General features: G+C 46.2%; 1 protein-coding gene across 11 annotated transcripts in view; it reads right to left on the reverse strand.

The window, feature by feature from the left end:
* Nucleotides 1-23,468, reverse strand: part of znf532 (zinc finger protein 532) — a 247,457-nt gene that overhangs the window by 19,378 nt on the left and 204,611 nt on the right. For 10 of the 11 annotated variants that reach the window (XR_011940288.1, XM_072497341.1, XM_072497338.1 and 7 more), the window contains one exon: nt 13,375-13,487. Coding sequence is in view for 10 of the 11 variants with exons in the window: in XM_072497341.1 (XP_072353442.1) it covers nt 13,375-13,487 (113 nt within the window). In the remaining variant the exon portion in view is untranslated. Of the gene's footprint in view, nt 1-12,100; nt 12,281-13,374; nt 13,488-23,468 lie in introns of those variants that run through there. The other variant, XM_072497340.1, reaches the window with a different exon arrangement.

Here is a 23,468-nt window from a genome sequence, read left to right on the forward strand (position 1 = left end):
AGAGCTTAACTTAAACGGCAAGTATATACATAAACATGAGTTTGAGGGGCTGGAAAATGGGGTTGTCTTATATGTCACAATGCACGGTATACCCAAACCATGGGCTAGATTCTCTGCCGGCGGGATGAGACAGAAATCTGGCGCGGCGGGACGGAGAATCACGCCCCATATATTTAATGTAACATGAAAAACTGAGAGTCAGTGTTCAACAGCTTTGCAACAGAGAGCCTTGTAATAAACATTGAGAATCTGCTGAAGATTGGCACACATTCCTCCATTGTCAGGTATTGATAGTTCATGGTCTCACTGACAAATGTCAAAATGCAGACTTCGGATATATAGCAAACTTAACACAATGGGAAACGGATCATGGTTGGAATATTGTGCAAATTAAATTACCAGTATGTAATGATTTTACTTTCAAATAGAATTGATTTGAAAGACAGCTCAATTAATCTTGTGCAATTATGCAAGACCAAGGTTTGCTTTACACAGTGGGCCAATCAGTAATATCTAATCACATTTGAATCATTTAATAGAATATGCGGGCTGATTTGGAAGACCGGGGCAATATACATTGGAGCAGAAAGAATAATTCATAGAAGGTTTTTAAATTATAAAATGTTCGATAGAATATCTAGGAAAAGACTATTTCTTCTGGTTGGTGACTCAGTGATGAGGAATAATCCATTTAAAATTTTCACTTGGAGTGAGCAGAGGTGAGGAAAACTCTCTTTACCCAAAGAGTTATTGGAGAATGTTTTGCCACAGTAAATAGCTGAGGAGGCACCATGTTCTGCCACGGTAGCAGTTGAAACATGTATCATTCAATCGCTCTAGGTTAAAATGGGACGGCACGGTAGCACAGTGGTTAGCACTGTTGCTTCACAGCGCCAGGGTCCCAGGTTTGATTCCCGGCTTGGGTCACTGTCTGTGCGGAGTCTGCACGTTCTCCCTGTGTCTGCGTGAGTTTCCTCCGGGTGCTCCGGTTTCCTCCCACAAGTCCCGAAAGACGTGCTGTTAAGTGAATTGGACATTCTGAATTCTCCCTCTGTGTAACCCGAACAGGCTCCGGAGTGTGATGACTAGGGGCTTTTCACAGTAATTTCATTGCAGTGTTAATGTAAGCCTACATGTGACAATAATAAAGATTGTTATAAAAATTTCTGATAATTATTTCAAGCAGATGAAGTGTGTGAATTGAGGAAGTTATGTAAATGAGTACGAGATACTGGTTTCATAAATATAGATGTCAAGTATAATAGCAAAAAGATAACAATGAATTTTAACATATAATTGGTTATTTTGCAATTATAATATTATGCCCAATTTCGGATACAACATATTAGGAAGGATGTCAAGATTATGGCCAAATTTTCCCAAGCTGCCGGAGTATAGAGTCAGAGCTGTTTACAGCATGGAAACAGGCCCATTGGCCCAGCTTGTCCATGCTGCCCAGTTTCTATAGTAAGCTAGTCCCACTTGCCCACATTTGGCCCATAACCCTCTATACCCACCTTGCTCATGTAACTGTCTGTTTTTTAAAGGAAATAAATTGTACCCGCCTCCACCACTGCCTCTGGCAGCTCATTCCAGATACTCACCACCCTCTGTGTGAAGAAATTTCCCCTCTGATCTCTTTTCTATCTCTTCCCTCTCACCTTAAACCTATGCTGTCTAGTTCTAGACTCCTCTACCTTTGGGAAAAGGTGTTGACTATCTACCTTATCTATGCCCCTCATTATTTTATGGACCTCTATAAGATAACCCCTAAGCCTCCTACGCTCCAGGGAAAAAAGTCCCAGCCTATCCAGCCCGTCCTTATAACTCAGACCATCAAGTCCTGGTAGCATCCTCTTAATTCTCTTCTGCACTCTTTCTAGTTTAACTATATCCTTCCTATAATAGCGTGACCAGAACTGAACACAGTATTCCTTATGTGGTCTTACTAATGTCTTGTACAACTTCAACAAGACGTCCCAACTGCTGTATTCAATATTCTGACCAATGAAACCTACAATGCTGAATGCCTTCTTCACCCTGTTCATCTGCAACTCCAACTTCAAGGAACTATGAACCTGCACCCCTAGATCTCTTTGTTCTGTAACTCTCCCCAACTCCCTCCTATTAACTGAGTAGCCCTTTCCTGATTTGATCTACCAAAATGCATCACCTCACATTTATCCAAATTAAACTCCATCTGCCATTCATCGGCCCACTGGCCCAATCGATCAAGATCATGTTGCAATGTTATATAACCTTCTTCACTATCCACAATGCCACCAATCTTGGTGTCATCTGCAAACTCACTAACTATGCCTCCTACATTCTCACCCAAATCATTAATAAATATAACAAATAACAGAGGACCCAGCACTGAGCCCGGAGGCACACCGCTGGTCACAGGCCCCCAGTTTGAAAAACCACCCTCCGCAACCACCCCTTGGCTTCGGTCGCCAAGCCAATTTTGTATCCAATTGGCTACCTCACCCTGGTTCCGTGAGATTTAACCTTTTGCAACAACCTACCATGCGGTACCTTATTGTATACCTTATTTAAGCGGTTGGTGCTCCCAGATGTGAAAGGGGAGGGTAGGATTTGGGATATATACAGGTAGCTGGGGGAGCAGGGGAGAGCGCAGGTGGTGCAGATGAAGGAGAAATGGGAGGAAGGGGAGTGTGGAGTGAGGCGATGCATAGGGTGCATTTGACATCCTCGTGTGCAAGGATAAGTTTGATTCAGTTTAATGGTGCATATGACTCAGGCGAGGATGAGTGGGTTCTTCCAGGGGGTGGCAGACGAGTGTGAGAAGTGTGAGCAAGGACCAGCAAATCACAGCTTATGTTCTGGGGCTGTGAGAAGCTGGAGATATACTGGAGCGGGTTTTTAGGATGTTATCAAAGATTGTGGGGGTTGAGGCCGGGCTGGACCCTATGGTGGTGATTTTTGGGGTATCAGAAATGCCGGAGCTGATGGAGGAGAGGAGGGCCGACATTGTGGCCATTGCCCTTCTAGTTGCCCCGCAACGAATTCTGCAGGATAGATCATCAACAACGCCACTGGGGATGGTGACCTGGCTGGGGGACATGTACGACTTTCTCCGGCTGGAGAAAGTTTGAATTGAGGGGATCAGCGGAGGGTTTTGAGACACAATGGGGACTGTTAATGACCACGTTTGAGGAATTGTTCTTCGGGGGAGGGTTAAAAGGGGGAAAAACTTGCACAAACTGTGAACTGCGAGATATGGAGAATGTTGCGTGATTTCTTTATGATTTTGTTCTTTTGAATATGTTTGGAATAAAATACATTAAAAAAAGGTTTATGGCCAAGTTGCAGAAGATATTTATCATGATATGCAAACATGCAGCTAATGAACACATAGAATAGGACACGACCAATGAGCAGTCAGGACACTCAGGGGTGGTATCTCACTATAAAAGGGATGAGGCACTCACACCCCACCTCTTTCCGCAGACCAACATCTGCAGAGTGAGACAGGGTGTATCGTCAGCATCACACCCCAGCACATGGCTTAGAGCAAGGCTGGTTCAGTTAGACTGAGTTACTACATTTAGATTAGCAGGGAGTCAAACTCATTGAGAACTGTGCTAACAGTTCAATAAAACACATTGAACTCACTTCAAAGTCTCAAAAAAGTAGCAGCTTGTGTTATTCCAAATTACATAACACCACAATATTAAATATGACCAATGACAGGCTTATATTATGTGAGACTACCAAACTATGGTTATTTTTGTTACAATGGGGAAGGTCAATACAAAATTGCAGAGGGGTTCAAAATTATAAGAGGTTTTCATAAGATAAATAAAAAAATACTATTTTCAATGGTTATGGAAGGCAGAAATATCGGCCTGGATTCCCCGTTCTGGAGACTAAGTGCTGCCGCCAGTGGAGAATAGCAATAAATGTACGCTGCTGCAAGGAGCAATTCATGTCATGCAAATGAGCCAGCATGCAGCCCACGTGCAGCCTGTCCCTGGAGGCATCCAATTCGCTGGGGTCGGGATTCGCGCTGAATGCCTGACAAGCTGGAGTAGCTTTCAAGCGCTCCACTGAGAACAGACTGCCATTCCAGCCAAGAAGATGGCAGCTAAAAGATCTACTCCAAGGTTCTTAGATGCTGACACTGACCAGATGCTGGAAGCCATTGAGGAGAGGAGGGACACCGGCTTTCCCAAGGTAGGGCGGAGACTCAAGCCCGCTATACTGTTCGAGCCTGGGATGAGGTGGCAGAGGCTGTGAGTACTGCCAGCTCCACCAAGATGACCAGCATGTAATGCCTAAGAAGATGGACGACCTTGTTTGATCAGTTCGGGTGAGTAACCACCTCTGCGCATCTGGCAACACCCGTGTCGTTCACTCCTCACATCTGCTCCCAATCCCTTAGAGGTCAACATCATCGAACCATCCAACCTGCCTGCACCTCACTTACAACACACCCTCCACAAACCCCTAACACATACATTGCCCTCTTTGGCCAGGGGCCTTGCACACACATGCCACCAGCTACAAACCTCTCCCCATAAAACCCACGTGCCAGCATCTCATTATGTCCTTTCTCACCCCCCCCCACCCCCACCCCCACCCCCACCCCCCGCCACCGCACTCCCCCAAGAATAAGTACCGCTGCTGGTGGAGAATCATGATAAATGCACGCTGCGCTAGGAGCGCCAGCGAGGATCAATGCATGTCATGTAAATAGGCAACACAGCCCACGTGCAGCCCGCCCACAGAGGCGCCTGATTTGTTGGGTTCGGGATTCAAAGGCCATAATCACTGGGAGCGCCAGAAGACAAAAAGGGGGCATCCCAGATATTCGGGTCCACACCCCCTCTGAGGAAAGGACCCTGCAACTTGCGGGGGAGGCAGAGGAAAGGGCAGTGGTTGACATGGAGTTCGGCATGCACCAAAGAAGTGAGAGTCCAATGCAAAGCAGATGTCCTTATTTCAAGTGAATCACCACCTCCCCCACCTGTCCTTCCCTACATCTCAGTCCTCATCTTTTGTCTTGCAGGATCCCCATCTGACGAGGCCGGGCTGTCCGGGGTCTCTGCCTCCTGGCCAGAACACCCCGGAGCATAACTCCAGAGAAGATACCAACATCTCTGCATTGCTTTCACCTGCATCTCCACCATCGCAGAGACTATCACCTCGGTGGGTAATGTTCGTGATCAGGTTCCTGGGTCACCCTCTGGTGAACACCACACACATGCTGCAGCACATCATGGAGGTAGGGGCTCTGGAGGGAGCAGACGGTCAGAGGGCTGCCCGATCCCAGGGAATAACTGTCGCTCACAGAGATGTTGCGCTTCTGGAAAAGATGATCCAGTCACTTGTGCAGATGTGGGAGCATAGTCAGAATTTACAGGAGGGAGGGGTGTTGGCAACATTCCATCACCTGCAAGTACAGCTGGAGGAGTCCAGTCACCTTCATGGGGAAGAAGATGATGTCGAAAATGCATGGCACCGAGGCCAACACTGAAAGGGTGGCGACTGCGTTTAAGGCCTGGGGAAAGATGTCAGAGCTATGTGTCAGGATGTCCAAGACTTTAGGCACACTGTGCTGTCCATGGCTCAGAGCCACGTGGACATGCCCTGGGCACAGATGGACCTTGCAGCAGTGCTCCAGAGCTTAGCCCATTCTCAAAGGGTCATGGAGACCATGGTCCGGGCGCAGACTTACCTTAGCCAGTCACAGAGGGACATGTCACATGCACAGAGGGATTGGCGCCAGCCCTGTTTTCGGGGGATGCTCTATTCGCCACACAATCGGGAATCCCGATCGAGGCGTCGGGCAATGGAGAATCCACCGCTTAAGGTCATCACTAAAAGATCAAAGGAAGAGGTTATCTTAAAAAGTATTTTACATAGTTCCAGCATAGAAAGCTGTACCTGAAGTAACGTATCGTAGCTTTTGAATGGAAATTAGTAAATATTTGAAAATGAAAACTTAAGAAGGAAAGCACAGAAGAACAGTATCAAATGAAAGAACTGGCACAGGTGCATTGGGCCAAATGGCCTCCTGTCCTGAAAAATTTGTAATTTATGAGACACAGAGAAGATACGGCGTTCGTTTTTCAGAATTTTGAATACAATATAACAGCAGTGAATTTTGCAATCTTCTCGAACAGAAAGGGTTTCCTCAACTGTGTTTTGCGTATATTTAGAAAATATAAATATTCTAATCTGAAATAGCGGAGACACACACACACAACACACAGGAACTGAGAGAGAGAAAGAGACACACACACACACACACACACAGAGAGATAGATGTACACATATCACACTGTATCCATAGAGCCCTCAGATCTATACAAACATATGCTGCAATATGCTACACAAAGCCTTTGCAGTAATTTTAGCTCAGATCCTTCTCCAAACCCATCCTATGTTACAAACCTTAACACTTCTGATTGAGGACACAAAGATGCACCCAGCACTTCTAGTCTTCCATTCTCAACTTCCTTTCCAAGTACAGCCAACTACCAGATACCGACCTCAAACCGGTACATCTTGCATCCCTTTTTGACATCTCAATTGTCAAGGGCTAAAATTAAATAAAAAGGTGCAAAACACGTAAGTAATTTCTAATTTCTAAAATAGTAGAGTTTGATCTCAAAGTACCTGTAAAGAGAATTCCAGAATATCATGCAATAGAAAATGAATTTGGTGTAACCATTAGAAACCAACCAGCTCAATGTTCTTCCCTACATGGTGTGAACATTCATATTGCTATAAAATAGTGTAATCACACAGATAAACTAACAATGCCATGGGACATGTAGCACTCATTTGCTGTTTGTCACATATACTTCCTGTCACAATTTTGGCTTGGAAAATGATGCTTAAAGATGCTTTAAGGCAGGCATTGTCAAACTCGGGGTCAAACCCGCGGGTGGGTCACGGCCGGGTGTCGGGAGGGCCGCGGAGCCGTCCGTCGCGGCGCTCCCGATCGCGCAAATCTGCGCGCAACAGCGGCAGCAGCCGGCTGTTAATAACGGCAGCTGCAGGGCTGCACGGTGGCGCAGTGATAGCACTGCAGTCTCACGGCGCCGAGGTCCAAGGTTCGATCCCGGCTCTGGATCACTGTCCGTGTGGAGTTTGCACATTCTCCAGTGTTTGCGTGGGTTTCGCCCCCACAACCCAAAGATGTGCAAGGTAGGTGGATTAAACACGCTAAATTGCCCCTGAATTGGAAAAAGTGAATTGGGTACTCTAAATTTATAAATAAAAAAATAACGCCGGCTGCAAGCGGCCTTCAAAATGGGCGCGAACATTGTAAACAAAATGCGGCCGCACTGCGCATGCGTGCCGGATCATCGGCGTGCACGCGCAAAACTATGCGCACGCGCGCCGATGATCGGGCACGCATGCGCAGTGCGTCCGCTTTTTTTTTTTAAACGGTTGCAGCTTTTTGTTTTACAAGTTTGGGGGGGGGGGGTTTTATTCATTTATTTTATTCATTTTATTTTAATTTTTTTCATTTATTTTATTCATTTAAAAAAAAATTTCTTTACAAGTTCGGGGGTGTTTTATTTGATAAAATTTTATAGGAAAAAAATGCAGAACTTTGGACAGATGGAGACTCCATACTTTCCAACACTGGAAGGCTTCACCTTCATCCAACAGGTTCCATTGGAGGAGCGTGTACGAGGGCCAAAGGGACCCAAAACCATTTCCTCCATTTTTGTCAGCAGCAAACCAGGTAAGAGAAAATGGTGGGTTGCGCAGGTCAGCCGGCATAGGCCGCGAAGGTCGGCTGGCGTGGGTCGCAAAGGTCGGCTGGCGTGGGTCGCAAAGGTCGGCTGGCGTGGGTCGCAAAGGTCGGCTGGCGTGGGTCGCAAAGGTCGGCTGGCGTGGGTCGCAAAGGTCGGCTGGCGTGGGTCGAAAAGGTCGGCTGGCGTGGGTCGCAAAGGTCGGCAGGCGTGGGTCGCAAAGGTCGGCAGGCGTGGGTCGCAAAGGTCGGCAGGCGTGGGTCGCAAAGGTCGGCCGGCGTGGGTCGCGAAGGTCGGCCGGCGTGGGTCGCGAAGGTCGGCCGGCGTGGGTCGCGAAGGTCGGCCGGCGTGGGTCGCGAAGGTCGGCCGGCGTGGGTCGCGAAGGTCGGCCGGTGTGGGTCGCGAAGGTCGGCCGGGTATGTGATAATGTTTGTGTTGTGACTGTGCTTTTAATAGGTGCTAGATATGCTAATACTCAAGCTAAGTTATAGACATCGATATCTTCCTGACATCACTCAGAGTTACATTTGGATCCAAGTTCCAGCGTATCTTTTTTGATTTACACATCAAATGTAATTTAACTATGTTTTGTTTCCTAGTCATTCCCCATATTAAATTATCCAACTATTCCCACTTAAAATCCAAAGTCAATAACTGCCTCCTTTCCTTGTTGAACTAATAACAGTGATTCAGAGCCATGCTGGAAACATTGCAGAAACCTTTCCACTTATGTGCCACTTGCTTTTCTCTTTCTTCAATTTGTCTCTGTAAAAATGAAGTTGCCCATTATTATAGCTTTTTTAAATGTCTGCATACTTCTCCAATTTTTCTCTTCCTCTATACCATTTCCACTGCTTTGTGCTTTGCAATAAGCTCCCAATAGGATAATGTATTCGTATTCCTTTACTGCAACCAGAGATACAACTTTTGTACAATTCCCCATTATTCTAGTGTTATGATGAAATTATTAATATTACCTAGTAGATGATGGAGGAATAATACATCAGCTTGTCATTTACCTTCAGCAAGTTTATTCTGTACCCACTCAGCAGAGATATAAACCCCATATAATTTTCCCTGTTGCAGTTGTGTCCATTTATACTCTTTGTGTCTTTAATCAAGCAATTAGCTTAACAATGTAATTTCCAAAGCTGCATTTGCTGATACATTGACACATTGACAGAAATATCTACCTAACATCGCCACGTCTCCTTCCCTTTCTTCATTCTTCCCGAATATTTTGTGAGCCGAAACATTTAGCTCCCAGCACTGCCGCAATCTAAGGCATGTCTCTGCTTGTGCTATCGCATCATGCACTGGTAATTATATTCCAATACTTTCTGCATTTCCACAAATCGGTCTCTGCCTGATTTGATCCCTCCATTTAATTTCTTTCCTGTTTTCCTCAAAACTTTCTTCTATCTTTTTGCTATCATCCCTGCTGCCTCCATGTTTTTATTTGCCTTTGACATCATATTACTCTATAACTGTCCTTTAATCCACAGAAACATATGGGCACTCGTTACAGGTGCAGAAAATGCATTGGCTTACTTTAATTCTTAAATTTTACACTTATTGTCTGGTCACAGATGAACTGCACTGTATTTTTATCAAAAACACTTGGTGTTGCTTAGAATTGTATTATACCCTTCAATAACTAAAAATGATGGCAGTCATTTAAAAATGGATGGTGCAAGAGTATGTAAATAATTTATCAAGATCCATGGCAGCTAGCTATTAAAGTCTCTAAAAAACAGAGTATTTATTATTTATGGCTAGTTGAACTCAATTACTTTGTTTCACTCTGATCAATAAATCAAAAGTGTTAAGTCTCAAAAAAATTACAAAAGAAGCAGGGCACAAAATGTGGTGGTACAATGATACTTGGATCAGTGGGAGAATTTTCCAGTGAATTATTCCAGTGAATGTTCCTGCTAGACTTTGGGCCTGATCCCAAAATCTTTGCTTCTTGATCACAGCAAAATCAAACTGTGTCCCCTATGAACAGAAACCTGCAACCTTTATACATGCTGTGAGCGCGATAGTGTGGCACAGGATAATTATCTTTTCATGATGAAGAAAAGCAACAAGTTCTTCTGTCTAATCCAAGACATAGTGAATATCACTGAGGCATTGTTATGATCAGGCTAAAAATCATTAATCAATTTATTTTGTCTAACTACACCGAAACCATATGAGAAGCATGATACTTAAAATAATAAAAACGCATCGTGTTCATGAAGGTCAAAGTTGCCCTTTTCTTTTTTTCTATATTTAGAATACCCAATTCATTTTCTTTTTCAATTTAGGGGCAATTTGGCATGGCCAATCCACCTACCCTGCATAGCTGTGAGCAGTGGGGGCTGAGACCCACACAGACATGGGGAAAATGTGCAAACTCCAGTAACGCAGCGCCGGGATCGAATCCGGGTACTCAGCAGCACGAAGCAGCAGTGCTAACCACTGCACGACCGTGCCGCCCACGAAATACCCTTTTCTCGGGCAGATCATAGTGGAGAGGCTTTTGGATGCCTTAACGATTCACTGATTTATGTGAGGAACATGATTCTCTGTTGGCCCAAGTTCCAGGTTTAGCTCCAGAAACTGAACTAAATATATCTGACCTATACATGCTAAGCCAAGAGGCCTTTGATAAAAAGCTGTCAATCAAGTTCAAACCCACAGTGCTAGATGTTCATTCATATTACATATTAAACTTTTGTATTGGGCAGGTTTTCTTGATGCATTAAGTCTAAACCTGACTCACGTCCTAATCTTATCTACTTTGCAGAGATCCAACGCTTGATCCTTCCCGGTATTGGAAACAGCTGATTTCCTCAGACTTATGAGAATTTTTAAAATATTCTGTGGACTGCGGAGGATTGACAGACAGCAGCTGCTCACAGGGGTGCTCTACTCCTTCCATCATGATTCCACATCACTACGAGTCCCAACTGAAAGAGGAATAGAATGTCAATCCACTGCATTTCAGCTGGCGAAACTGATAAACACTGCCTATCTTATCTTTTAAATTGCTACAAACCCACTAGTAGTTAAGGACTGTCCAGAGGTGAACATTTTCATGGATAGTACTCTTCATTTATCTATGGCTTTGCTTTGGGGCTTTGGGGAGGAAGAAAATAGTTCACCTTTGAACAACTGACTGATTCAGGCACATAAAAACTGCGGTGTTACCTTTGGACCCTATCCCAAAGCAGGTCAACGTCAACTCTTCTCAACTATCTGATGGGCATTGGTAAACTCAACTGCCCATCCTTCTAAGTCCCAAGGTGGCTGCTTCTGCCCAATGGTTGACTGTCTCCTGCTGCTACTTCTAACTTGAGACACTTACTGGTCCTACTGGTTCTGCCTCGTACCTCTCACATTTAGAAAGACAAACTGAGAGGTAAAAATAGGAAAGTTGTAAAGGGTAAGTATTGGAGAAAGTCTGAAATGAGGAGCGATGGAGAGAGTTTGGAGGAGACAGAATGGGAGAAAGCAGTGAGTGATAGAGCCTCTGCCTCCCTCTAAGTGTTCAGAATCACTTCGCCTCTCCACTCTCAGGATTTCAATCATCAATAAAACTATCTCCCACCATTTCCTTTTACTCATCACCACTTGCATTCCCTTAACCTACTTTCTTTCGGATCCATCTCAGGCGACCCAACAGCTCCAAGTCATTACAATTGTACTCTTGAATCCTGTTGCACTTAACCTTTGGCCCTTCTTTTACCGCACTGTCTCTGCAGATTTTGATTTGCTTTTCAACTCCAACAAAGACTCCATTTTTCAACTTCATTCATTTCTCCTGTTTCAGCCCCATCTTTGCTCTCTCAAGTTCGTGGAGAGCAAACTGGAAAGTACCATACACCAACATCCATCCCCAGATCTCTACTAGGATTTGATCTTCTCGAGTAAAGTCACCATAGTCACAGAATACCATAGGCTGGAGAGCTGACTGGTGGTGATTTAACCTGAGAATCACCACACCTCAGGAGGCGAGGGGCAAGCTTGAGAAGGCAGGCCTTGATGAATAACCTCAGTATGGGTATTGAACCCACGCTGGTAGCCTCGCTCTGCATGATATAAACCAGATGTCCAGCCACCTGAATTATACTGGCCCTCCTCTATAACACAGTTGACCACTCAAGGATTATTCAGGAGGGTAAAGATAATCCAAGCTCTTTTATCTTGCATGAGCCTTCTATTAAAACTATTCATGTACGCACCCACTGCCCTCAACTGACAAAGCATGAGGAACTTATGGATTTCTTTATGTAACTTCATTTGAAGCCTACTTGTGACAGACAGTGTCCCAGCCGGGAATCGAACCTGGGACCCTGGAGCTGTGAAGCAACTGTGCTAACCACTATGCTACCGTGCTGCCCGTTCTTGAAGATAAGTTGGAGATGAATTTCCCGAGGAAATTTACAAAACCAAGAAACCAAGTACAGCTTTCTTGTCTTTTGGTTGCTGCATTTTCTGTATTGCTTCTCTCTTTTCTTCATCCGGTCTGAAATCTATAGCTGAGATGGTATCACCTAGAAATTTTAACGACGAGGTAACAAATGTGCAATTAGGCTGGTTTAATTTTAAACAATACCTATTTATGCATTTAAATACCTTCTTTAGCCTTGTAATATTCTCTTCCTCAGTGGTAAACAAATGATGATGTCGTCCAATTAGCCTCAAACACCATCTATGTTTTCATTATTTCCTCTCAGCAGAGGCAGTGGTGTAGTGGTGTGGTGGCAGTATCACTGGGCTAGTAATCCAGAGACTTGGGACAAGATCCGGGGACTCGGGTTCGATCCTGGGTGGGATTCTCTCAGCCCGGGGCCGGGCCGGAGAATCCCCACGCCGCCCCGATGCCGGCACGCAATTCTCCGCAGAGCGGAGAATCGGCACCATTGGCGCGGGGCCGTTCGGGGGCCGCTCTACGCGGCCGGCCCACCGATTCTCGGCCTGGGATGGCCGAGCGGCCGTCGTAAAAACGGCGAGTCCTGCCGCCGCCGTCCACACCTGCTCTCAGCCAGCGGGAACTCGGCGTGGAAGCGTGGGGGGGGTGGGGAGGGGGGGAGGCCAGTGAGGTGGGGAGTGGGGTCCGACCCCGGGGCGTGCCTCCGACGTGGCCTGGCCCACGATCGGGGCCCAACGGTCAGTGGGCTGGCCTCTCTGGTTGGGGGCCTCCTTTCTTCTGCGCCAGCCCCTGTAGCCCTGCACCATGTTGCGTCGGGGCCGGCGCGTTGAAGGAAGCCACTGCGCATGCGCGGATCCCGCGGCGCCAATTTGAAGCCGGGATCAGCAGCTGGAGCAGTGTGAATCGCTCCAGTGCCTTGGGGGCCAGAATTGCTGCTCCTGAGGCCGTGTTGACGCCGTCGAGAAACGCAACAGCGTTTCCGACAGCGTCAACACTTAGCCCAGGATCACAGATTCCCGCCCCCTATCCACGGCAGATGGTGGAACTTGAATTCAACAAAAAAAAATCTGGAATTAAAAGTCCCCTGGAATGGATGGCAGTTAGGTATGGGCAATAAACGCTGGCCCAGTCATCGATGCCCACATCCCCACAGCGAATTTTAAAAAAGGACCATCTGTTCAGCGCAGTAAATTTTAACTTTACAACTTTACTTACCAGCATGTGTACACTTTCCTGATGCCTTTGTGCTTGATGCGATTGTGCCGGCAGAGACTGTGCGAAGAGCTGAAGGATTTCTCACACTGACGACATGGGTGCTTCTTCATTTGCTGTTCTCAAAAGAAAACACAATATGATTGTAACCAATGCTATTGATTTTCCTCTTAAACTGAACAATCACCAGTCCGACCTTTTAAACAGAGCACCAACATTTTCTCAGGTAGAATATGCATTCAACATATAAGTACCAACAATGGTCATAACAGGGGGAGACAGTGGCATAGTGACAATATCACGGTGGCAACAATTCAGTCCTTGGCTAATGCTCGAGGGACAAGGGTTCAAACCCCACCATGATAGCTGGTGGAATTTAAATTCAATGAAATACAAAGCTTGTAAATTGTTGTAAAAACCAATCAGATTCACTAATGTCCTTTAGGAAAGGAAATCTACCATCCATACCTGGTCTGGCCTTCATGTGACTCCAAGTCTGGAACAATGTGGTTGACTCATAGTTGCCCCCTGAAATTGCCAAGCAAGCCATTCAGTTCAAGGGCAATCAGCAATGGACAGCGAATGCTGGTCTTGTTTTTGATACCCACATCCCAGAAAAACATTTTTAAAAACCACTCATTTAACAAGCATAGCTGCGTCTAATTATTAGTAAATTTACACTTTTTATATTCACTACAGATCAGGATCCAGAATGCATGTTATTTCAAATTCCAAATATTATGGGTCAGTTCGGCTATTAGTTAAATTTTGTTTACCCATCCCAAAATATTGGGTGGGATTTTCCAGCCGTTCCTGCCGAGGGCATCTTCCGGTCCCATTGATGGCGACCCCCGCCATGGGTTCTGCGGACAACGGGAAACCCTGCTGACAGGGTCGGCACCAGATGATCCCACTTCTGGCCAATGCCGGGCCGTATCCACCGCCGCAAAACTCACCAGGGGAGCGGAGGGGGAAACAGAATCCTGCCCACAGTTTCTTCTCCTCCTATACGTGTTCCCTTAGCTGTACAAAATGTCCTGACTGAGGAGGTCAGGGAACAATCTATTCTAAGACCTTGGCCAATGGCACTTACAAATTTATTGAACAGTTTCTCTGAGCAAAGCCATTATCAGACAGCCCATTATGCCTTCTGTAGCTTGCTACTAATTTTGTCTCACCAAAATACAATGCAAGCTTCCTTGGTACATTTTTAAAAGTATTTTAGGACAGTTCCAAACTACACACACATATATATATATATATATATAGTTACGATCCTAGTAAGTTATTTGTACAATTCAAGAGGAAGTGGAGGATTTTTGTATGCTACGTATCTGTCCAGTAGAATGTTGTAGAATTCAGCCCCATTGAGCTTAGGAATGGCCTCTTCTATGCTGTATCGTTCTTTGATCCTTTGTCATATTGGTGGACAGACTCCTCTCATCAGAAAAATAATTGAGAGTCATCAGAGAACAATGGAACATGACATGGCAGGTGTCCATTTGGAGTAGAAAACTTGACTCTTTTTAAAAGTGTCACGAAATATTATACAGGTAAATCCCAAATTTACTTAATATCTATTCCCCGGGAATACCGGTTTTACGGACAGGCTAGCGGACTTGTAATGGAGACAGGATGAATATTGGGCGTCACTCAGGGTACAGTAATTTAGATTCATTTTATGACTGGATTGTGTTTGTTCATCTCCTTCTCATAGTGGGTTGATTTATATTGGTTGTTGATTATCTTCAAACTCAGTCAGCACTGCAGTACTGGTGTCCATCTACTTCATTCGGGGAACTGCAGGTTTAACCATGACAGTTCTGGGCTGGTCAGTCCTGCAGCGCAGCCTCGACATCGGGTCATTTTGCTGACACCTTCCCAAGAACACTAGATTAGCTGAAGAAAACCTTCCGAAGAGGGAGAGAGAATCCACTTGTTGGGAAATGCTAGTTTTGTTGGGAAATGCTAGTTTTACGGACAGGCGTGGCGGCACGGTGGCGCACTGCTGCCTCACGGTGCCGAGGATCCGGGTTCGATCCCGACCCCGGGTCACTGTCCGTATGGAATTTGCACATTCTCCCCGTGTCTCAGCCCCACAATGCAAAAAGAAGTGCAGGGTAGGTGAATTGGTCACGCTAAATTGCCCCTTAATTGGAAAGAAAAAAGAATTGGATAATCTAAATTTAAAAAAAAAGATTGTGAGGGCAGCACGGTGGTATAGTGGTTAGCATTGCTGCCTCATGGAGCCGACGTCCCAGATTCGATCCCGGCTCTGGTTCCCTGTCCGTGTGGAGTTTGCACATTCTCCCCTTGTCTGCATGGGTTTTGCCCCCACAACCCAAAGATGTGCAGGGTAGGTGGATTGGCCATGCTAAATTGCCCCTTATTAGAAAAACCTAATTGGGTACTCTAAATTTATGGAAAAAAAGGAGAATAAATAAATAAATAAAGTACGAAGTCTTACAACACCAGGTTCAAGTCCAACAGGTTTGTTTCGATGTCACTAGCTTTCGGAGCGCTGCTCCTTCCTCAGGTGAATGAAGAGGTCTGTTCAAGACTTCGTACTGTGCTCACCCCAGTCCAACGCTGGCATCTCCACATCATAAATAAATAAAGATTGTGAACCAATTCGCGCCCGGCACTGATCCCGATTTTGGTCTCTCCTGCAATTTATCCGACGCGCCCTGTTCTGTGCCTGCCGCAATGCGGTCGTTAAATCACACCCAAGAGTACTTGCTTGTAAAGGGAGAGCACAAAGCCTTAAGCAGTGGAATGAGATACTAAGTCGCCTTGCTTCACTGCAACACTAGTGCCTAACTGAAGTACGGCATTAGCAGAGATCTCAGGTTACCTTCTCGGTGAGATATAGATATTGTGACATGAAGAGATAATAAAACCAAGAAATTAATGTCTTTTTAAAAAATAATGTGGTTTTCTTCACCCTGCATGTTCAGAATTGCTTCATTTTTACCATGTTAGGTGACCTGCCCCAAGAATTACACTTCCTGTGTTCAGCCATCCACAATATCCTCAACTTGAACACCCAGCACCAACAGAAAGTTTCAATCACAACCAAAAGCAGCTGCCCACAACTGAGAGTAGTCTGCTCATTTGAGATGAATGTGATGTAGCTGAAGAAGTGATCAACTTTGTGTCTGCAGCAAATAAAAACTACGTGCTGCTGGCCTGCACCAGCAAAAGCACGCTGTTCATTAATAATCAGGGTAATGATGTGCTCCAAATGCAGAAACATATCGTGGCAGACCAATAGATCCACCTACATACTGATATGTTGGTGCTTGGAGCCCAAACAGCAAAGTAATTACTCATTGCTAAAAATTCAACGAGAAGGTTAAATCTGCGACCAGTTCTGTTAAATTTAATACTTATTGGGGTGAAACACCTGTGCTGACAAAATTGCCACTTTGATTTGCTCCAATTCCTCACTTAGACTAAAATTTTTAAACATGATCAAAACTGTGTGAGCTTCCTAAAGGCTAACTCGGAAATGGGAAGTTGCGAGCTCAAGTACCACGCAAACTGGAAAGATTCAAGGTTCATTCTTGCTGAAGAAGCAAATGAGAGACAAAGGGACGGTGTGGCACTACAACTGGGCTCCTCAGTGCCGTTAAGCAAGGGAAGGGAAATACTGGCCTGGGATCCTGCGTCTGAGTGACATCAAGTACCTCCTGATTGAAGGTGTGTCACAATGATCGGCGGAAAATGTCAACCAAGCTGCTGTCTTCACTATCTAAGCTCACAGAGTAACATGTAGAACAATCTCAAGGCTGTTAGTCCTGTGGAAGTTTACCACTACATAAGTGACCAAATGGTTGCAGGAGCTGAGGGACTTGTGGGAAATTGCTCACAAAACGTTGATGGTGGGAAGACAGGTTGAGAAATTGGTTGAAACAGCATGTGGGATCCTTGGCTTAATAAACAGAGGCATAGAGAACACCAGCAAGAAAGTTGTGATAAATCTCTGTAAAACACTGTTATGCTATGGGGTCAACTGGAGTATTATGTTCAATGCTAGGCAAGACACAGAATCACAGAGTTTACAGTGCAGAAGGAGGCCTATCAGGCCATCGAGTCTACACTGGCTCTTGGAAAGAGTAGCCCACTTCTGCCCACGCCTCCACCCCATCCCCGTAACCCAACCTAACCTTTTAGACAGCAAGGACAATTTAGCGTAGCCAATCCACCTAACCTGCACATCTTTGGACTGTGGGAGGAAATCGGAGCACCCGGAGGAAGCCCACGCACACACGGGGAGAAAATGAAAATTCCACACAGACAGTCACCCGAGGCTGGAATTAAACCTGGAACTCTGGAGCTGTGAGACTGCAGTGCTAACCACTGTGCCAACATGCTTTGGAAGGATTTAAAGGAATTAAGATGGGGTACAAAAAAGATTTACAAGCATGTTTCCAGGAATGAGGGACTCCAGTTTAGCAGATAAATTTGAGAAGCTTGTGTCCTCTGGTCCTTGTCACCTCTGTCAATGGATCAGTTTCTCCCCAACTCTATCCAGACCCCTCAAGATTTTGAGCACCTCTGTCAAATCTCCTCTTAACCTTCAGGGACCACAGTTGTATAGATAGATTGGAATTATTCCCCTGAGAGTAGAGAAGACTGAGAGGCCAAAAGTGTTGCTAATAAGAAACATTTGACATAAGGCATGGGGTTTGGGGGAATGGATACACAAAATAGGAAATGGGTGACACGGTGTCACCATGACAGCACAGTGCACAGTGGTTAGCACTGCTGCCTCACATCGCCAGGGATCCGAGTTCGATTCTGACCTTGGGTGACTTTCTGTGTGGTTACGTTCTCCCCTTGTCTGTGCGGGTCCTCCAGGTGCTCCGATTTCCTTCCACAGTCCAAAGATGTGCAGGTTAGTTGGATTGGTCATGTTAAATTGCCTTTTGGTGTCCAGGGATGTGCGGTTAGATTACTGGGATGGGGTGAGGTGGGAGGGAAAGTGGGCCTGGGTCTTTCTGAGGGTCGCGCAGACTCGATGGCTGAATAGCCTCCTTCTGCACTGTAGGGATTCTATGCGAAAGGAGGAATAAGAAGGAAACATTTCACTACTCATTTCGACCACAGCTTATCTGTACCTTAACGCCACTTACCCACCTTGATTCTGTAACCCATAATGTCCCAGGAGGATCATGGAAAAGGAGCAAACTTACTCTTGTAAGTTTAAAAGTTGTTTCATTCTTTTCCAAGCACAGTCCAGAGCACAGCCAAGATAGATGGCCATTGACCCCCAAGACAAGCTGATCATTGAAAGGAGACAATAAACAGCAGCCATTTTGAGATTAAAGGTAAAAGCACAACAAGTTAGAACATTTCCCCCAGATCCCTTCTCCTCCACAATTTTGCATCTCTGACCCTAAATTTACTAATTCTAATTACATGGGATATTGTTGACTTGACTGTCAGCCCTTAGAATGTTGTCTGCTGTTTTCATTTTCTTTTAATACTTTGTGTTTATTAGTTGAAAATGGATTGGAGGAGAAATTGCAGTTTGACTGTTTGGGGCAATTGGGTGGCGGGGGTGGGAGGAAGGTCTTCTGATGAGATGTCTAGGAATATGTCAACTTAACTATCCCTAACCAAAATGGCAACCGTAACAATCAACATTTACATTATGGTTCCAGATATTGCAGACTTTATTCAAATGTCTCAAAAGACCAGACTGAACTTAACTCAGAAAGTTCCATTAAATGGAAGAAAAGATTAAAATACATAAAACAATGTCACTCAAAGTGATTTGTCAGCCCTCCCCAAGCCACACTTTACTGTAATTCCTTAGAGAATGCAATAATTTTAATCAAAAATCTTAACTTTCTAAAACACCAAGCTGGAGTGATGTATGTAATGTTCTCGTCATTTCTTGACTTTGGCTGCTTTTTAAATCAGGTTTTCAGTCATAATTTGCTGTTGCAAGAATCAAAATGTGCCAGTTTTAGATTACCCACTGGGCAGCACAGTGGCACAGTGGTAGTACTGCTGCCTCACAGTGCTAGAGACCCAGAGTCAATTCCAGCCTTGGGTGATTGTCTCTGTGGAGTTTGCACGTTCTCGTGTCTGCGTGAGTTTCATCCAGCTGCTCTGATTTTCTCCCACAGTCCGAAGATGTATAGGTTAGGTGGACTGACCTTGCTAAAATGAAATTGCCCCTTAGTGTCCAAAGATGTGCATGTTAGGTGGGGATATGGATAGGGTGGTGGAGTGGGCCTAGGTACGGTGCTCTTTCAGAGTGTCGGTGCAGAGCCTCCTTCTGCACTGTAGGGTTTCTATGCAAAACCTGTTTTCAATTTTACCAACTGACACCAGTCTCCTGGGCTCAGCAACACTCATGAAATAATCAAGGACATGTTCTTCTATTCTCTCCATAATTACTTCATAGTAAGTTAAGTTCAGAGTTTTTCTCAGATTTTTTAACAATTCCAATGATTTAAAAATAATTCCCATTGCTATTGCATGGCTCCTGAGAACTGTACATATTGCACGCAGAGTACATGGCTATGGAGGATTCATGGGGGCATAGATGTGACGTATGGAATGCAAGGTGGCAAGGTGGAACTTGAGGCGAAAGGAGGGTGGGTGGGAGGGGTGAGGTTTGGGAGGGCCTTTAAATAATATTGAGGGTTAGGCTGCTGTGGTGGAGAACCGAGGTCGGCCTTCTAACCAACCTACCTCCACACTCTCGCTCTGTAGTCACTCTACTGCAGCTAGCAAAATGCAGTGATCCCAACCCGTGTAAAAAAAAATCCCTTGTAAAGTCGCACATGGGTCAGGCATGCATGTAGCAAGTTGTGAAAATACGCAGGTCCAAAGCAGACACAAAGATGGCCACAACGTTTTACTTCCATGTTTTTCAAACTGAATTCAGATTGTCTGACTTCCATGTTGGGATTTCAATTCACATCCTTTGGATTATTGGTCCAGGCTTTTGGATTACTAATCCAATGACATTAATGACGGAGATTTATTATTATTTTTTTCAAACTATCATTTATATATATATTAACATAGCGGGTGGGATTCTCCGCTCCAGAGACTAAGTGCTCCCACCAGGGGGGAATCACGACTGTGTCCTGCTGGAGCTAGGAGAGTCACCGAGGTGGAATTCTCAGACTTTTACTATGCAAAACAATGCATAGTGGCAAAGATACCGGTTTCCCAGCATTTATTGGTGGATGGCCCGATCCATCCCCGGGCAACCTGAAGATGATTCTTGGCACAGTGATCTCAGACAGCCCTCTGTTCAAAGTCAGCATCCTTGTCTGAAATGTTTAAAGTTTGAACTGGCCTCACTCTGAACTGCTCTGCTTGACAGCTGATGAGCAGATCAGACAGTTCATTGAAGATTCAAGTCAGGAAGATTTTCCTTTTCCTCACAGTTGCTCCCTTAGCCCCATGTTATTAAAACTGCTGCTTTTTGAAGTACCAGAGCCTTGTTGGAAAGCCCAAAACACTTGAAAAGACTTGAAATCCCCTGAAATCCTTTGAAATTCCGAGTATTCATTCAATTTCACAGTGCAGTACCTTTAACTAGCCTTTGTTTGAAAGCTTAATTGCTTGAACACAGCTGCCAGGAGGTTTATTTATCTTTCCCTTCACGCTTGAATGCATTGAAATACCCCCCATTGATCCTAACACAATGTTTATAAGCATTCTTGTTCTAATTGACCACTTTAACAATTTTATTTCCTGAATTTACAGTGCAGGAGGAGGCCATTCGGCCCTTTGAGTCTGCACCGGCCCTTGGAAAGAGCACCCCACTTAAGCCTACACCTCCACCCTATCCCCGTAATGCAGTAACCCCACCTAAACTTTTGTTTGGACTCTAAGGGCAATATAGCATGGGCAATCCACCTAACCTGCACATCTTTGGACTGTGGGAGGAAACCGGAGCATCCGGATGAAACCCACGCAGACATGGGGAGAATGTGCAGACTCCGCACAGACAGTGACCCAAGCCGGTTATCGAAGCTGGGACACTGGAGCTGTGAAGCAACAGTGCTAATCACTGTGTTACCAAGCCGCCCAATGCTGAATGCTTTCTGCGCTAAGAAAAGAGGAAGCTGCTTTGAAATGGCCAGTTGGGTGAATTGGCCATGCTAAATTGCCCCTTAGTGTCCAAAGGTATGTGCAGGTTAGGTGAATTGACCATGATCAATGAACCAGGATAGGGCAGGGGAGTGGGCATAGGTAGAGAGCTCTTTCAGAAGGTCGGTGCAAACTCGATGGGCTGAATGGCCTCCTCCAGCCTGAGATTACCATGTCAAGAGTGATTTTGAGGTAACCCATGGATGAAGAGGCAGTCCAAACAACCTCTTATCCAGAACCCAAGCCCACCCAACCTCCAAAGGTGAAGGTGGAGGTGGAGATGGTTGACAGCTTCAAATTCCTAAGTGTGCTCCTCACCAACAATCTGGTCCACCATGTTGATGCTACGACTACGGCCTGTTGAAAGCACAACAGCGCCTATACTTTCCCAGGAAACTAAGGAAATTCGGCATGTCCACATTGACTCTTACCAACTATTATAGATGCACCATAGAAGGCATCCTATATGGCTGCATCACAGCTTGGTATGGCAACTGCGCAGCCCAAGACATTAAGAAACAAGAGAAAGCAGACCTAGCCAGGAGACGGGCCGAGTTTAATAGAGCGAAAGCTGCTCTTCACAAGAGTGACGTGCGTTTTGGTATGCTGTACCCAGCGGAACTCTGGGTCACATACCAAGAAAGAGAATACTTCTTTACAGCCCCTGCCGAAGCAAACATGTTTGTCGAGGAACACGGGCTGGAAAACAACCAGCGAAGGTAGAAATGAGGGGCCCCTGGGAAGGGGCAACAACACGCCGGCAGGGGGGGTGGGGGATGAGGCAATGCCAGGCCCCCCACCCCCTCCACGGCGAGCGCACCCTGAACAATGAACAAACCACTGCACGAGGGACCGCTTCAGATGGGAGGCCAGGCCCCAGCACGAGGGAACGAGAGTAGCGGAGAAGGGAGAGCAAGCAAGAGGACTGCAGGGTAGGATAGGGGAAGAGCGGGCAGAAAACCGTAGAAGCCGGGCAGGGGAGAAGCGAGGCAGTAACTCCTGAGAGGGGGGCCACCGTGCTAGCAGGAAAGCTAGCGCCGGGGCCATGCACAAAGCAGGGCCGCAATGCGCCCCCAACAGGGGGGGAAGGCGCCAGGCAGGGGGTGGGGGGGACACCACTTAACAGAGACGGGAGAGCAAACTGGGATAGGAACAGGGGAAAGAGGGACAAAGGAGGGGTACAAGGGAGAGGGGGGAAAGGGGAGAGACCCGGAGGGGGGGGGGGGGGGGGATAGGGAGGGAGAGACCGGGGGGAGGGGCGACACAGGGAAGGAGAGACAAACAAGGCTAAAAAAGGAATAGGGCTACTAAGTGCCACAACCAAGGGGTCGAAACAAGGAATCGTTGCAAGCACCCACCCAGTACGGTCTCTGGGTGAAGGGAGACCTGAGTGCAGGGGACTACCCGCATGGTGGACGCACAGTGGGCGGCCATGTCGGGTGCCCCCGGGACAAAGGGGAACCCTGGAGTGCAGGGACCAGACCGCATGGAGAGAGCAGTGACAGGGGCCATCATGGACGACCCCCGAACAAAGGGAAACCCCGGAGGGCAGGGGCGCGTCCACCAGGTAAGTATGGTTAATCCCACAGGAGCGAGGGGACAGAAGCCCCCCACCAGGTTAGTCAGCTGGAACGTAAGGGGACTCAATGGCCCAGTGAAGAGATCCAGAGTCCTCACTCACCTAAGAAATATGAGGGCCGACATAGTCTTCCTCCAAGAGACACACCTGAGAGAGCAGTACCGACTGCGGGTAAGAAAGGGCTGGGTGGGACAAACCTACCATTCCTGTTATGGAACAAGGGCCAGGGGGTGGTGATATTGATTGGCAAGAGGACGATGTTTCGGGCGCAAAGACGGTTACGGACCCAGGGGGACGTATGTCATGGTCAGCGGGGCCCTGGATGGGGCACCGTAGTACTAGTTAATGTGTACGCACCCTACTGGGACGACACGAGCTTCATCAAGAAGAC

The sequence above is a fragment of the Scyliorhinus torazame genome, chromosome 3 (assembly GCF_047496885.1).
Source record: "Scyliorhinus torazame isolate Kashiwa2021f chromosome 3, sScyTor2.1, whole genome shotgun sequence".
Lineage (NCBI taxonomy): Eukaryota > Metazoa > Chordata > Chondrichthyes > Carcharhiniformes > Scyliorhinidae > Scyliorhinus > Scyliorhinus torazame.